This window comes from Salarias fasciatus, chromosome 12 (assembly GCF_902148845.1).
Source record: "Salarias fasciatus chromosome 12, fSalaFa1.1, whole genome shotgun sequence".
Lineage (NCBI taxonomy): Eukaryota > Metazoa > Chordata > Actinopteri > Blenniiformes > Blenniidae > Salarias > Salarias fasciatus.
In genome coordinates, this window is record NC_043756.1 from 20,853,489 (window position 1) to 20,868,672 (window position 15,184).

The 15,184-nt window shown below is 41.2% G+C and overlaps 1 protein-coding gene across 1 annotated transcript in view; it reads left to right on the forward strand.

Moving 5' to 3' along the window:
• The window catches only part of tmem8b (transmembrane protein 8B), a 41,680-nt gene extending 26,843 nt beyond the window's left edge, over positions 1-14,837 (forward strand). The window contains exons 9-13 of the mRNA XM_030104675.1: positions 824-966; positions 2,896-3,074; positions 4,238-4,384; positions 9,213-9,329; positions 13,721-14,837. Of these exons, the coding sequence (XP_029960535.1) occupies positions 824-966; positions 2,896-3,074; positions 4,238-4,384; positions 9,213-9,329; positions 13,721-14,056 (922 nt within the window). The 3' untranslated portion in view covers positions 14,057-14,837. The remainder of the gene's footprint in view (positions 1-823; positions 967-2,895; positions 3,075-4,237; positions 4,385-9,212; positions 9,330-13,720) is intronic.
• Positions 14,838-15,184: the final 347 nt, after the last annotated feature.

A 15,184-nucleotide genomic window follows, 5' to 3' on the forward strand; every position in this document is an offset into this window, starting at 1 on the left:
TTCTTGTTGGTCTGTGAAAGCATCTGTGGAGGCACCATGGAAAGAAAAATAAAAGTTTGTTAGTTGCTTTTGTGAAGTTGGAGGAAGCTAAGGCCTAATGAAGTTGCTGACATCTGACAGACCTAAAACAACCTTTTAATCTCTGATGTGCTGCGGCGACGACTGTGCCCGAGGATACAAAACAAAGAGAGCGAAAGCCTACAGGCACTAAAACAGCAGTCTGGGTTTTGCCAGGGCGCCGAGTGAAGTGTGCCAGCGTGGCGATGCCAGCACACTGATTTTTAACAAGTAACTCCATTGACAAAACAGCTGGGACAGCGCGCAAGCTGTTCCTAAAAAAAACTGAGTAAAACTGATGTGAATATTTTAGCCCTGCATTAATAGAAATGAGAGGTTTAGCAATGTGTTTATCAGTCTTAGCTCACTGCAAAAAGCTCACTGCAAAAAGCTTCTGAGATCTGCTTCAGGCTCACTCTCAAAAGGTCAAAAGGTTGTGGACCAGGTAAAAATCATCCAAGTATCACATATAGTGGAGACAATTCCAGCTAATGGTGGCAAATGGAGTACAGCCTTAGCAGGTTGCTCCATTACCTACACAAGACAGTGTGGAGTTTATTGTGTCACAGTACATATATTTTAACTAAAACCTTTTTGAAGCACATCTTGAACATATTTATCTTTGTAATGGAAGAATTTATCGCAGTTGTACTGTAGATAATTTAGCCAGTGAGTGTATGTGCACACTGAACGTACTTTATGCAAGTAGCTTTCCCCCAAAGAGAGATGAAACTCCCATTTAACTGCCTGTTTGTGGCTTTTCCAGGTTTGAAGCGTGCAGTAATATCACTGCAGAGGTGTACATGCGCTCCTACCTGACTCCATGCATCAACGACTGTGGGACGTACGGACAGTGCAAACTCCTCCGCACCAACAACTACCTTTACGCTGCATGTGAATGCAAAGCAGGTAAGCGCTAATAAAGATTTGCACATCTAAAAAAAAAAGGTGCAAATGTGAAATTGTGCACGTTGTGATTTTAAGACGATGATGGGGTCTGACAAACGTACCAAGAATAAGTTTGGTATCCTTCTCCATCTACATGTGCAACTCCACATTTTGTGTAAGCAGGATCTCAGAGTGCCATCAAATCTCTCACTGTTGACTGCGAGCAAATGTGCACAGGAGCTCTGCTTCTTCCAGCAGATCATTCTCATGTAAACAGCGTCAGAAGCACACAAAAACAGTCATTGAGATACTGCTGTTTGCAAGAGATGTCTCACTGTTGCTCAGAGTAAATCACCCACAAAGCAAATGCAAATTGAAAGTGCAATCTATTCAGGTGGAAGTGCACCTTACCACGCTTTTAGCACAATCAGAGCAAATCAGGTACTATTGTGCATTGTTGGTGTAGTTTTCAGGTGCCAGTGTAGAGCTCTTTTACTTGTTCCATTTGATTTCAACCACTTGGGCTTGGAGGACTCTCTGTTGGCAGTTTGCATGTTCTCCCTGGTCGTGAATGACTTTTTTCGTTTTTTTTACTGTGGATACTGTAGTTTCTTTGAATATTCCAAGAAACATGCATTTGAGGCAGTTGGAGGCTTGCCTGTGGATGTGAATGTGAGTGAGGACTAAGATGGATTGATGGATGGATGGATGGATGCACACGGATCTGAATTGTGATTAGGTGGTCAACTAATGTTCTCATAATATTCTTTTTAATATCAATCTATTACTGAGAAAAAGCTCCAAGCTACTTAATAGAACTGTAAAACTGCAGTTTTATGTAATGAATAATTTTCTCATTTATTAATTTGTGTTTAATAATTAGTGGAAAGTGTGACTATGAAATGATGATTAGACTTCCTTTTCACCAGTCAAAAGGATTTTTTACATACAAGATAAGATTAAACTTTCCGTGGGGGAATGAGGTTATCATCACCGCCGCAAAGAATTGCTAATTTGCTGGAAAATACATCATGCAAAGTGACAAGAAAATGGGAGAGAGGCAGGTGGGACAGCACAGGTCGTACCCCATGAGTGATCTGACAGCTCTGCAATGAGATCATATATGCCACCAGCCAATGAGTCACTCAGCAGCCCGGTATTAATCTTCTAATACACGCCATTTGAATAAGACAATAAAACAGGGTCTTAATTACGAGCAGCTTTTCAATAAAAGATGAGCTTATGAAACCAAACAAAGCATGTCCTCTGAGGCTTTTTAAAATCCTGCCTTTGATCTTCTTTTATCGGAGCCGGTTTCTCTTCAGCTAAATTCATTGTCATACTTCACATGTGTGACTGCTTCCTGGCAGGCTCTTTGCATTCAGCACTTGCCCTTGGCCCCGTCTCACACAGCAAAACCTCTGTTCAGCGGTGCTCACGAATATCTAATTCACAATGTCTCATCCAATACACCCCTTGATAAGGATCCAATGTGGCAAAGTGGGGGTGCTTTAAAATAGAAGGGAGCGCTCACCAGGAGGCTCCATTGTGCAGGATAAACAACTTCAAACATTTTTTTTCCTTACCCCTTCTTCTTCCCTTTTTTTTTTCTAAAGCGAAAAATCTGCTGGTGAGAGATGGCTGATGAAGCATTCATCTTGTCAGGAGATAAATATTTCATACAGTGCGAGAGATACAGTAAATTCAAAGGATAAGATGGTTTCATCTGTGAGAGAGTTTCCCCTCACTCTTCAACTGAAATATTTCAAATGTCTGCTCTAAAGTTCATTCAGAGTTCAACAAAGACAGGACTTATTTTACTCTTTTTCATTTTTTTTTTCTTACAATCTATGAATCCCATCAACACAAAATAACACATTATCTATTTTTTCTGAAGTCAAGGCTATTCACTCTGTGTGTATGTTTTGTGTGTGTGTGTGTGTGTGTAAGGGTGGGATGGCTGGGGATGCACAGACAACTCAGAGGCCTACTCCTACAGTTTCCAGCTGCTCTCCACCCTGCTGCTCTGCCTCAGTAATCTGATGTTTGTCCCACCCGTTGCCATCGCCATTCGAAGCCACTACCTCCTGGAGGCCTCGGTCTACATCTTCACCATGTTTTTCTCCACCGTGAGTCACTGCTAGACCGGTCTAAGAATATTTTCATGTCTTAAACCAGCACAGATCACTTAGAAACTGCATAGCTGCTTCATCTGTGACTGTTGTTCATGATGCAATGTGAGTGATATAATGTCGATTATGTATATGAACACATATGACCATGAGTGAGTAGGCAATAAAATGAAACACAGAATTCTGTCGCTATTATAGGAATCCAGCTGATTGGATTTTGTATGCTGTTTAAATCATAAAGAGAAAGAGGAATGCAGACAATAATTTTTAAATCAGCTTCAAAATATAAATCATGTAGAAAGGGTTCAAAATAATCCCAGTTGACTAAAATTGTTGACACATAATAAGGAAGATCTCACTGTATGCAGATGACTTAGTCCTATTTAGGAATTCTCATTCTAGATTCACCTTCAGATAAAAATTATTAAGCCTACTGACATCTACAGTGAGCATTTTTAAACTTTAAAATGGAATATTTTCCCTCTATTATTGCATTTGATAGGTGCATTGCTGCCTGTTTTCCTTCAAAGATCTTATAAAATAGATGTTTATTAAGTCAACCTGCACAATACTTGGTGATTCATTATTTGATCATTTTTCCCTGCTATTTACATTTACCAGTTTTAGCTGATTAAACTATTGATTGTTTTCAATTATCATTCAAATGAGATTTATCATTGTCGTTTATAAAATATATGGAAAAACAATGTCATCATGTTGTCTTTGTGTATTTTGGTCTTAAGAGACATGAAAACCAGGGAAGAAAGTTTGCTAGTCCTTGGAGTTTAATGCACGCAATCTTCAGCCAGTGCTGTTTTATACTTGGGAAACATAAGTTTTCATCCCTTCTCTAGTTATTTTCCCAGACAAAAGTTTGTAAAGAAATGGTCAGCACACAATTTCTACGACATGATAAACAGTTCCCTTTACTGGGGGAGATTGTTCTTCTATTCACCATGCAAATAGCCAGGCTCGGTTGAGCAATATACAACATAACAAAGAAAACACATACCACTCATCACACTGCGGTGTGCCTAATAGCTTAGCTGCTGGATAACAAAGAAAAAGGCTGAAGCACATCCATCTGTTCTGGTTTTTACTAACACAGTTTTTTTTTTTTTTTTTTTTTAATCTGCTTTCCTCCTCGTCTCCCCTCACAGTTCTATCATGCCTGTGACCAGCCGGGTATTGTGGTTTTCTGCATCATGGAGTACGATGTTCTCCAGTTTTGTGATTTCCTTGGGTCACTGATGTCAGTGTGGGTCACTGTCATCGCTATGGCCCGGCTAAAATCCATCATAAAACAGGTAGGTTTACTCTCCTCTTGTAAAGAAAGTCTTATCATAGCCACATCGAAATGTATTCTGATATTTGTACGTTGTCTTTTATTCACATGATGAAATATTATTGTTATATACCGTACATGAAATTTAGTGATTCACCATTTGTGGAGACGCGTTTCAACATGGCTTTGTCGTGCCGACACTGCTCACACCATCTTCACAACCTCCCGTTGTTTTATCGTCAGCTGCTCCTACCTGTCACCTCATAAATTGCCTGCGCTGCAATCCGCCATTTCTTCCCGCCCTAAGCTGTGAGCTAACAAGCGGCACATCGGCTCAGCTTCTTTGGAGCGCCGCAGAGGTCACGACCTCCGACTTCACCCACGGATGTGCTGATTGTCTGAGTTACGGTGCTAAACGAACGGAGCAGCCATTCAGGGGATCACCTCGACCTGTTTGATTTACTTGTCACTATTTTCGATGTGGGCAGCAGTTCAGACATCTGGAACCGGGCGTCCTCGCGTGTCTGCTGCTGCGCCGTCTGGCAGCACGTGAAACTGAGAGCTCCAGTAGTCGTGAGTGACAACTTGTGAAAAGCCCCGAAGCAGAGAGCCGTTTCGAGGACTGGGAAGCTGTGGAGCCGAGCAGAAGAGCTAAAAATGAGCACCGCATATGCCTCAGTGTTTTACTTATAAATGAAAAGATCAACATGCTGTAATCAGCAGTGTGAGACAGTGAATTCTCCGGTTGTGGACATATTGCAGTGGATAACGGTAAACACTAACAGGTGCACCTTCTCCCTGGGTCACTCTCTGGCTGCACACCAAGATGGAGCAGTCTCAGGAAAAGTGTGTGTATGTGTGTGAGTGTATGTGTATGAGTGAGTGTATGTGTCCACGTCCATAAATGAGACAGAGAGAGGGGAGGCGGAGTAGTGCGAGGGAGGGAGCGTATACGAACATCTGCTGTCCTCTAGAGTTTTCATTTTTGCTTAGCACTGCAGTCCGCGGTCGCTAATCAAATCGCACATGACGGGACTGGCAAGTAGAGCTGTGTGTGTTTGTGGAGACACACTGTGTGTATGTATTGGTTTGTTTTCTTTAGGTGTGTGGATTTTTTCTTTTCTTTTCTTTTTTTTTATGTGCATGGCCACAACTCTAGAGTAAGAAACACCCAGAAGTATTTGATATTGTGTGAGTATGATGTGACTTTTGGACCTTCGAAGGTCTCAGCCCTCACAGATCGGTCAGCAGAAAAAGCTCCAAGGACTCCGTGATGGGTCACAAAACTTAAGAACTTGATGAGATTTATTAGTCTCAGCTTGCTGAAGGTTATCGTATCTGAATCATATAAATCACCTGAAAGGAAAATCATGTTTTTCATTGAATGTCTGCAGCTTTTGGCATTTTATCAATATTTGTGCAAAGTCCTCACTGAAATGGGAGTTTCGGTGCAATGGGATTGTAGTTTCTAACCTTTCCTCCTTGAAACCCATCCAGACTCCCTCTTGGAAAGGCGTCGGATTCGTGTCTCCAATCTCTGATTTGCCAAAACATTATGAAAGCCAAATGGTAGCAACCGCTAACGCTCTCACCAACATGAGCGTTGGTTATTTTTTAATGTCCAGTAATGTAATAACTACCAATAATATAATAATCAGGATCACTTTAAAATAATAAGACCAATAACATAATCAAATTTTTGATTCAGTATTGTAGTAATGTTTTGCCAAAAATGTAATACATTGTAGAAGTATCACTAAAAATCAATTTAATATTTTTTTCCCCATAACATGCCTATTTTATATAATTGAAAATACAGATATATGGGTATACATAAGACTGTGCAGGAGTACAACTGAATATTTCAGTATATGAAAGCCTAAGTTAAAGATTTTGTTAATATATTTATTTCAAGAAAAAAAAAATCATGCACCGAATGATTCAGAAAAACACAACTATGACATTAAAGATGCTTTTTGCAGTATTTATTGTTGTTTACTCATCAAAAAAGGTAAATTGGAAGTCATATTAATTCATTGAAGATTTCTGCTATGCAGTATTCTTTATCATTATTGGCAGGCATTACGTTATTGGTTGCTATAAGGAGCGTTCCAAATAAAGCATTGGGAAGTTTTCTACATGTGCTCCAGATTATAAAAAGTGTATTTTTCTTAATAATTAAGTGACTTATTATGGTTTGGTTTGGTTTAATGTACAGATGTGGTTTAGACTCTAGAACAATGCGAGTCTCTGACCTAAGGGCTCAGAAAGACGTGCACTGGACCCCGCATTGTTCCCACAACAGTAAGACATGAACCTTTTCTCTACCACTTTGTCAGGGAATAAAAACATAGGAAAAAAACACTTGAATTGTCTTGAATTGGACAAATATCCATCAGGTGTATTTAAAAGGTGAGTAGAAATTCGTACTCCAATGCTGAATCCAATACATAAACTATAAAAAGCAAACTGTCTAAAAAATCTTAAAGACTGTGTTATTTTAATTAAGAAACTGGGTTAGTGCCTCTGGGTTATAGGTTGGTGGAATTCTGTCTACTTATAAGCTAAAAAATGTCACCCAAGACAATGGTTTGGAGGTGTTATTGAGGCTCATGATTCTTTGAAGTGAGACATTTATGCAGACAGCAACTGGGATTTACCTTCGCCCCTCTTTACTGCAGGGTGTATTAGGAAACAATGAGAGGAGATTACTCCGGGAAAATAATTAAAATGGCAAAGTACCGCCTCATACCGCTCTGCAATAACTCACCTGTGAGAGCTGCCGGCTTCTTGATTCAAATGGAAAATGCACTTTACTTACATAAAGTTTCACCGCTTCAGCAGTTACAAATCGCATTAACCCGTTCACACGCAGAGATATGAACAGGACGAGGCGGGATTGGAGGACGACCCATTCCAACTGAGCCCGCTGTAATATATACCTGTTAGACAGATTCTATCGGCATTGCTCAGTTATTTTCTAGTAGCAGCTTTATCTATTTTGGTTAAGATTGCACGACCTTCTCATGCAAATCCATAAAGAAAGCCTTGCTGCTCTACAAGAGACTCAGCTGGCCCCTTTTTGACCCAGGATCTGCATACACAACAGGAACTAAAACAGGTTAATCAATCCATCTTCCTGCCCAATAGCAGAGCCTTTTTTGCCAGCTTGCAACCCAAAATACCATCCTGGGACCAGCCTTCATTTACTCATGTGAGTCTGACCTTGTCACATGACAATAGTGCCCTGGATCTCATGGAAAAGCAGCATTTTCTGTTTTCCAAGTTGTGCTTCTTATTGTTGAATATGCTATACTCTTTTAAAGTGGTTGAAATTGTGCCCGTGCTTAAATGATCTTAATTTCAGGCATGTTTATTCAGTCCTTGTCGGGCTGCTCAGTGTTATCACCAATAGGCACGTTGTAATCCACACAAATGAAGCATGAGCTTATTGCTGCATTTTGGAAGGCGTGAAAATATATGTGGCAGATAAAAATAGACTTCCTCCCAGAATTCCTCCAAGCTCGTCTGTCACAGTGACACGTAATGATTCATTACAGCCAAACCCCTCCCTGAGAGTGCCGGTGCATTCATGCCTTGCATACAGTGCATTCATGTTTAGGCGCCGCTGTATGATTCGGCCGTGCAGAATGACTGATGACTGTGGCTGCACCGAGTCTTCAGGCTGCACCATGCTGCTCCGCTCCTCCTTGGCTTGTGCCAATTAGTCCTATTCTCCTGCAGGCGGGTCATCGCTTCCCGGCTCAAAAATGCCCAATTTCTCCTGTCTGGTTGCCCACCAGACAGAAGAATGCACACCCCAGGCTTCTTGGACAGTCTTAAGTTCTCCCAAAGCACGTGTAGCAGAGCTTATTGATTTTTCTCTCCCTCGCTTTGTCTCCTTTATATCCCGTGGCTTTATGTCCGATTGTGAGCACGGCAAAATATATAAATGGTATTATTTATAGCATAAAGCTCTATTGTTGGTATTGAGTATTCATTGTTATATTGTGGCGCTCGCTCATACAGAGAGTTAATGCTGTGTAGTGTGTCGACAACAGAGATTTTCGAAGTGTGGGAGGATGAGTGCCTCCACCCTCACCTTGCTTGAATAAAACACGTATTAGCTTTACCCTCCATTGATTTTTTTGTATCATGATTTTGTCTCATAACGTAGCTAAAAAAAAGAAGGTTTGCTGGAAAGGCATCCCCAGACCACCTGATTTATTCCATTGATTTACTCCAATAATAGTTAAAAATATCTTATTTCATTTCTCACAAAATAATAAGATTATGCTGTCTGTGTTGACTGTTTTGTAACTGCTGGCATCCTTCCTTGTAAGACTTCACCTTTTATCACAAACTGCTTCAGAATGAGGCTGGAAATATTTAATGTCTCATATATTATCAATGAATTGGATAACTAGACCAATGTAGAACACATTGTTCTGGCGCTTCACTCCAAATCTGCATGTTCCCTCAGAAGATAGGAAATCTTCAGTTGTACTGTTTCTGTCAAAAAGAGAAAAACTGAAACTTTGAATGAGCAGGAAGCACAACGCCAGCAACAGATTGCACAGTCCTTACGCTCATATTTATAGTTGAACAGCATGAGGTGTTTTGCATTTTTCAGTATTATAATAAATACTTTTTATTGGACTGTTTATGAGCCTCTTTTTTGTGCTGGGGTTTTTCATCAAAACTGAGATAATAGTTGATGTTAAGCTCAATAAACGCGGAGGAGTGTTGTTGCTTGACCACACAAAGTAGCCCAAGCATTTACTGAGGGATGCAGCAGGAGTGTCAGTGTTTACGGAGGCCACTCATGGATCCATTTGGTTTTTGTCAAGGTGCTGTATCTGCTCGGGGCGATGTCTCTGTCCATGGCTCTGCAGTTGGACCGTCACGGTCTGTGGAACCTGCTGGGACCCAGCCTGTTTGCTCTGGGCATCATGGCCGTGGCCTGGGTAAGAGAAACACACACTTCTCACCACACTGCAGGAGAGCAGTCCACAGCAGAGCCTCTTCAAACAAATCGTAATTAATCTTGGAAGAGTAACGGATATGTTGCTTCTGCACTAAACAACAGGTTCACAGGCTGAGAAAAGATATTCGAACAGGGAAAGCATGTACAAAAAAAAATTCAATTTGAAAGAGTTCGCCTTCATTTTTCAAGGTGGAAGAATATTTCTGTATTTTCATTCAGTTTGGCTATTTGACACAAGATAAAACTAATGATTTTTGTTCAAATGTGTGTTTAACATTCATGGAGGAGTTTGTTCAAACATACATATGTAATGTGACTGAACTGCTCGTCTGTTGTTCCTCATGCCAATAAGTGTCAAGGCATTTAATCTGTCACTCAAACAGAGGGTCCACAACACGTGCGTGGAATGAAATTGTGGTTTTCTGACCAATGAAGCCATTTTACATTAACACAGAAAGGGGGCTTTAAAAGTTTTTGCAGCCTGTGGGTATTAGTCATGGGTTGTAGTTCCATTATAACTCAGCTTGTACTTTCACTGACTCTTCTTCGAGTCATAATGTGCTCCCTGAACTGAGAAGATAAAAAATAATAGTCTTTCAGGCAAGGTTGTTGGGAAAAAAAAAGCCTTTAACACCAAACCTCTGACATGAGTTTGAAAACAAGGTTTGTGGTTTCCTTGGAGAAAGCTTTGCGTTGAATAAAGTGTGGGAGTTGTAGCTCTGAGAGTTATCTTTCTGTGAGCCGGAGGATCCTGCAGAAACAGTGCAGGATGAAGTGCTGTTTAATTCCACCATGTAAACCCTCCAGCTTCAGCACAAAAAAAACCAAAAAAAAAAAAAACCGGGAACAGTATATTTTACCACAGTGAAAAAGCTTTTCCTCTCTGATTACCAACAATGTCATAAATTTAATGCACACAGCTCGAGGAGATTCCTGTAAACCCTCTGGCTTTTTGCTATTTGGTTGATTTTGTTTTGGCTTTTGCAGATTTGAAAATCAACACTGGCTTGTTGACATATACCCTTTGACGACATTATGATCTGATGTAGCGAAACTGGTGACAACTGTGGCATTTTAATCAATGTATTTCAGAAGCTTCAACCTCTTTCAGTTTAATGCCTTCACAGTTTGAAATAAGCCAGTCTTGTCAATCTTATGTGTTGTTGCAAACTGGACAGTGTTGGTTGTAACAGGTTCTTGGGGGAGCAATCTCATGGTAAAACGGTATATATTATGAAATGGTTTACTTAAAAAAAAAAGAAAGAAATTTACATTGAAAGCTTATTCTGAATAGCTTTAAGGCAGGATGGTTCAAACACCATCCTGGGCCTCTCTGAGTGGAGCGTGTGTGTTCCTCGCCATGCTGCTGTGGGTTTCCTCCCACAGACCAACAACATGCATGTGAGGTTAATTTCTGACCCTAAATTGCACCTAAGTGTGAGTGTGTGTTAAACAATTCATACCTACAATGATAATTTGAAGCATGAGCTCCAAACATCCACCAGACCACTTTCTATAGTAAGTGAAAATACACTTCTTTGAAAACGACGGATGTTTTCAACTCTTCTTTGTAAACAATCTTTTTATTTTTTCTTTCATTATTTACTGTCATGCTGTTAGATATTAAAACATATTTAAAATTCACAAATGTTACTGTATTTTCTGCTGTATTCTATAATTCAATATAACAAATATCTTATCCTTTTTATCCTATTTACTGTAAATGATCCCCCACCCCCCCCCCGGGATTGATAAAGTTTCTACTCTACATGGAAAACTAATGATGATGTAACATGTTTTGTTTCATTGCAAAATAGCAACTCTTTCTTTCAAACAATTGTTTAGTTTTTTTTTTTAAACCTAAAACGGTATAAAGCAACATAGAAAACATAAAAAAATGCCAAATAAGTAATAAATGATAAATATTTGTATGTTTTTATAAATTCTACTTGTCAATGAAATGAAATTAACATTTGTGATTATGCTTTTGGCTATAAAGTGATTACATTCATTGTACTGTCTGATGTGAGCCTAAACAATAGAGGACTGTCAGTTTCCTTTACATTCAGCTGAACCTTGGAGTCGGCTGTGGACGATAAACAGGTCAAGCCTTCCCCTGGTTTTCTTGTCTTTTTCAATATTTTTTGCGGCCTTTTTCTTTTTCTCTCCCTCACAGGACAGAATCATTCAAAAGGACACTTTCAGCAGGCACCAGTTCCTCCCAATTCCATTTCTCATCCATGTTGTATTGCAATGTGCCGTCCGGTATCTTACAGTCCATTATTGATTCTCAAGGAAGTGTGGGATAAAGTGTGGAGGTTCAGTCCAGGATGCTTATTTTTGACCCTACCAGCCAGTGGATATATAGCAGCTCTCAGGGCCACAGAGATTTTTCATCTCAAGAGTGAGTCTATTCAGAGCAGTGAAGTCGGACTTTCCCCTCGTGGGAATTCAGTCATAAATAATCCAGTTCTTCATTACTGTAAAACATTGTGATAAATGGGAACAAAGACAGATAACGTCTGATCTTCTTATGATGTTTCCATGCTACTTAGCCGCAGGAATAAACTGCACACCGCGGGTTCCCTTATACGAAATCCCCTAAACCTCCTGCTTATGCTGCAGTTTTTAAAGGTAAACCTCGGCTCACGCTTTGATTGCCTGACACTCCATAATTCATCACCGGCTCGGTAGCGTTTGTCTGCGTTTCGACATCCATTCCTCGGCGCTGCGCCGCCGGGTTCGAGAGCCGCACATTTTCTACAAGAGCCTTTTCATTTCAGCTTGTCATGTTTCTGCAAAGCTTGGCATTCTGAATGTTCCCAGACACAACCGAATTAGATCAGTCAAGCGGAGGGCACAGAGCGTCTGCCGCCGTGCAGGGGTGTCATTAGCAGTGAGAGGAAGGGGAGAAGTTCAAATCTGTCAATGCCACACGTACGTAATTCTGCAAGCTCAACGAGGGCCCCGATTCACGAAAAGATGGTCTATCTGTGCGATTGTTTGCCTTAACCAAACAAAGCCATGAAAAAAAAATGGAAGGAGGTGAGACAGGAAACCAACAGTTCATGTTGATCTTTACTTGTCTTCACAGAAAAGGTTAGTTTTTAATCTAAAAATGCATGCAGCTAAATAATTCCGTCAAAGCCATTTACTGCTCGAATACATGTAATTATTTTTGCCATTCTTCAACGGCTTCCATTTCCCTCTGTGGAGCAGGAAGTCTGCAATTGAAGGGAAGAAGTATAATGCGAGCAATCAGTGTTTATGAAGCGATGAAAATAGTGACGGAATGAAATGAAACGAAACGCCGGGTTCTCTTTGTGCCGCGTTCGGAGCCATTCTGGGGATACTTACAGAGAGAATGAGCACATTCTGTGGATTTAACAAACAGAGACATCATAGCTTGTTACTGCCAAGAGGAACATGAGCATAAATAAGAAGACAGACAAAGCAGTCAGCGGCCAATCACCAGTCTATCAGCTAAGTATGATTAGTGTGATGGAGTTTTACTGCGGCGTGAAGATGCGAAGGCAAAGACCAGACAGTAAAACCAGCAGAGATTTATGAAGAGCGTTACCATCGTGTTCCTCCAATAAAATCGAGGTGCCTGCCGGTTCCTCGGTGAAAACCCGTCCGTGTCTATTTTTGAACGGCTCGTCCTTGTGAGAGCGCCCAAACCAAATATTGTTCTACATTAAAAAAAAAAGAAAGAAAAAGGTGTTCATTAAATTAAAGCAGTAAGAGCTTTGAAATATGTGGCCTTGGAGGTGATTCATACAGAAAATGTTTAGTGCTACACAGTGAGGAAGCGTAAAAAAGAAAAATCCGTTTCTTTCAGGTGGCGGTTCGCTGAAGGCTCCTGTGCTGCCGTAATATTTAACATTATGACCACCGACAGGTGGAGGAATGATCAGGGTGGTATATATTAGGCAATAGATGAACACTGACCTCGAAGAAGAAAAGACAGATTCCGTTTGAGGAGGGTCACATTGTTATAGCTGGAAGGTTGAATCAGAGCATCTTCAATGTACAGCTCATCTGGAGTGTTTTTTTTCCCTCACTTCAGTGTTAGAAGTGGCACAAAGGAAGAAAAACTGAACCAGCGACATCATCGATGCCGAGAAGTAAATGCTTCAGTCCAACAGACACACTGCTGCTCAGACTGATGCAGTTGTTACAAACTAAAACCAGGTTTTAAGACAATAAGGCTGCATTTTCTGATTTTTGACGCACATTCCTTCGAGGTACGGACACGTGTCAAGACACTGCAATAAAACGTAGTACCTTCAAACTCCACTGTGTTACTTAAAGAATAGATGGAAATAGAGGCACTGAAATCGCTGTTTTCTGTCTGTGTTGGTCCATCAGACGGTGCGCACCATCCGCCGCCGCCGCTGCTACCCGCCCACCTGGAAGCGCTGGGTGTTCTTCCTCTTCCCGGGCACCATGATCGCCACGTCGGCCGTGGCGCTCTACGCCTTCGTGGAGACGGAGGAGAACTACTTTTACATTCACAGCATCTGGCACATGCTGATCGCGGGCAGCGTGGGCTTCCTCCTGCCGCCGCGCGCCAAGCCCGACGCCAAGGTGACCCCGCTGAAGCGCCGGCGGGGCTGCGGCTATCAGCTGTGCGTGAACGAGCACGAGGAGCTGGGCCTGGTGGACCCGGCCATCATCTCAATCAACAGCATCTGTACCAGCTGATAGACTCCCCGCTCCCAGCCTTTTACCTTACAGACACTTACATTGCCTTCTTTTACTTGGGAAATTCACACATGGGAAATGAAGCCACAGAACTTGAAATAGCAATGTAAATACTTTAATGCCGATGTGACACACTGGAGTTTTTTTTTTTTTTCTGTTGATATTGTCATGGTAATTACTATCAATACAAATGTAATTATAATTATTATCTCTAGTTAAAGTTCAGATGAATTGTGGGTGTACAGTGTCACACTGTCGTTTGTGAATATGTATTTAAAGTCAAAGCTGAAACACTGCTGCTATCTGACGGTGACTGTAAAACTGCTTCTGTTGGTTATTTATTGGTGGTCTTTGTAAACAGGCCCGTTATTTTACCGTAGGGGCACAGGTCAGGGGAAGGGGCACACGGGTGGACACTTACCAAGGGCACGGCTTTTCTGAAATTCTTTTGGAATATATCTTTTGCACTGAGACACAAAAATGTTATTCTGTACATTTTTATATGGATATATAAACTACAGTGGCATCACAAATGTAAAAGTTAGTCGTCATGTGGAATGTTAGACCGTCTTTTTTGCGAATCGCAATGTATCGCTTTTACACGAATGTGCTGGTTGCTCCCGGGAGCGGAGCAACTCCAAAGTCCGGCCGCCTGTCGAAAGAGACGAGGGGAGGCAGGATTACTTCAGAGACCTCAAACCAAGACCTCACCTCTTTGTTCTTTTCTGACAGGATCTGTGTGACACCACATTCATGAACAATAAATGTTTTCTTTCTTTGCCTCAGAAATTTTGACTCTGCTGCTTCCCGAGCCTTTTTAAAGTAGCTCAACCGGTGACTTCGCTCACAAAGACATCGCAATGCAATTCCTCTCCCTAATGGAAGCCAGTGGTTCTCAGATAGTGAGATGAGACGCTGTCAACAGTATCCTCCCAGGAATAGTGCCAGGGATAAATAATTCTCCTCCTCAGCGGCGGTGTGAAGGCAGCTTCACAGCACATTGTCAATATGTAGCCTCTTTCTTCTTATGTAAGGAAAAGAAGGACTGCGTGACTTTTATGAGCGTCTGCTATAGTCCCTTTTTTGATACAATCCATCTGTAGCTGCTCCGTATTTATCATTCTGCCG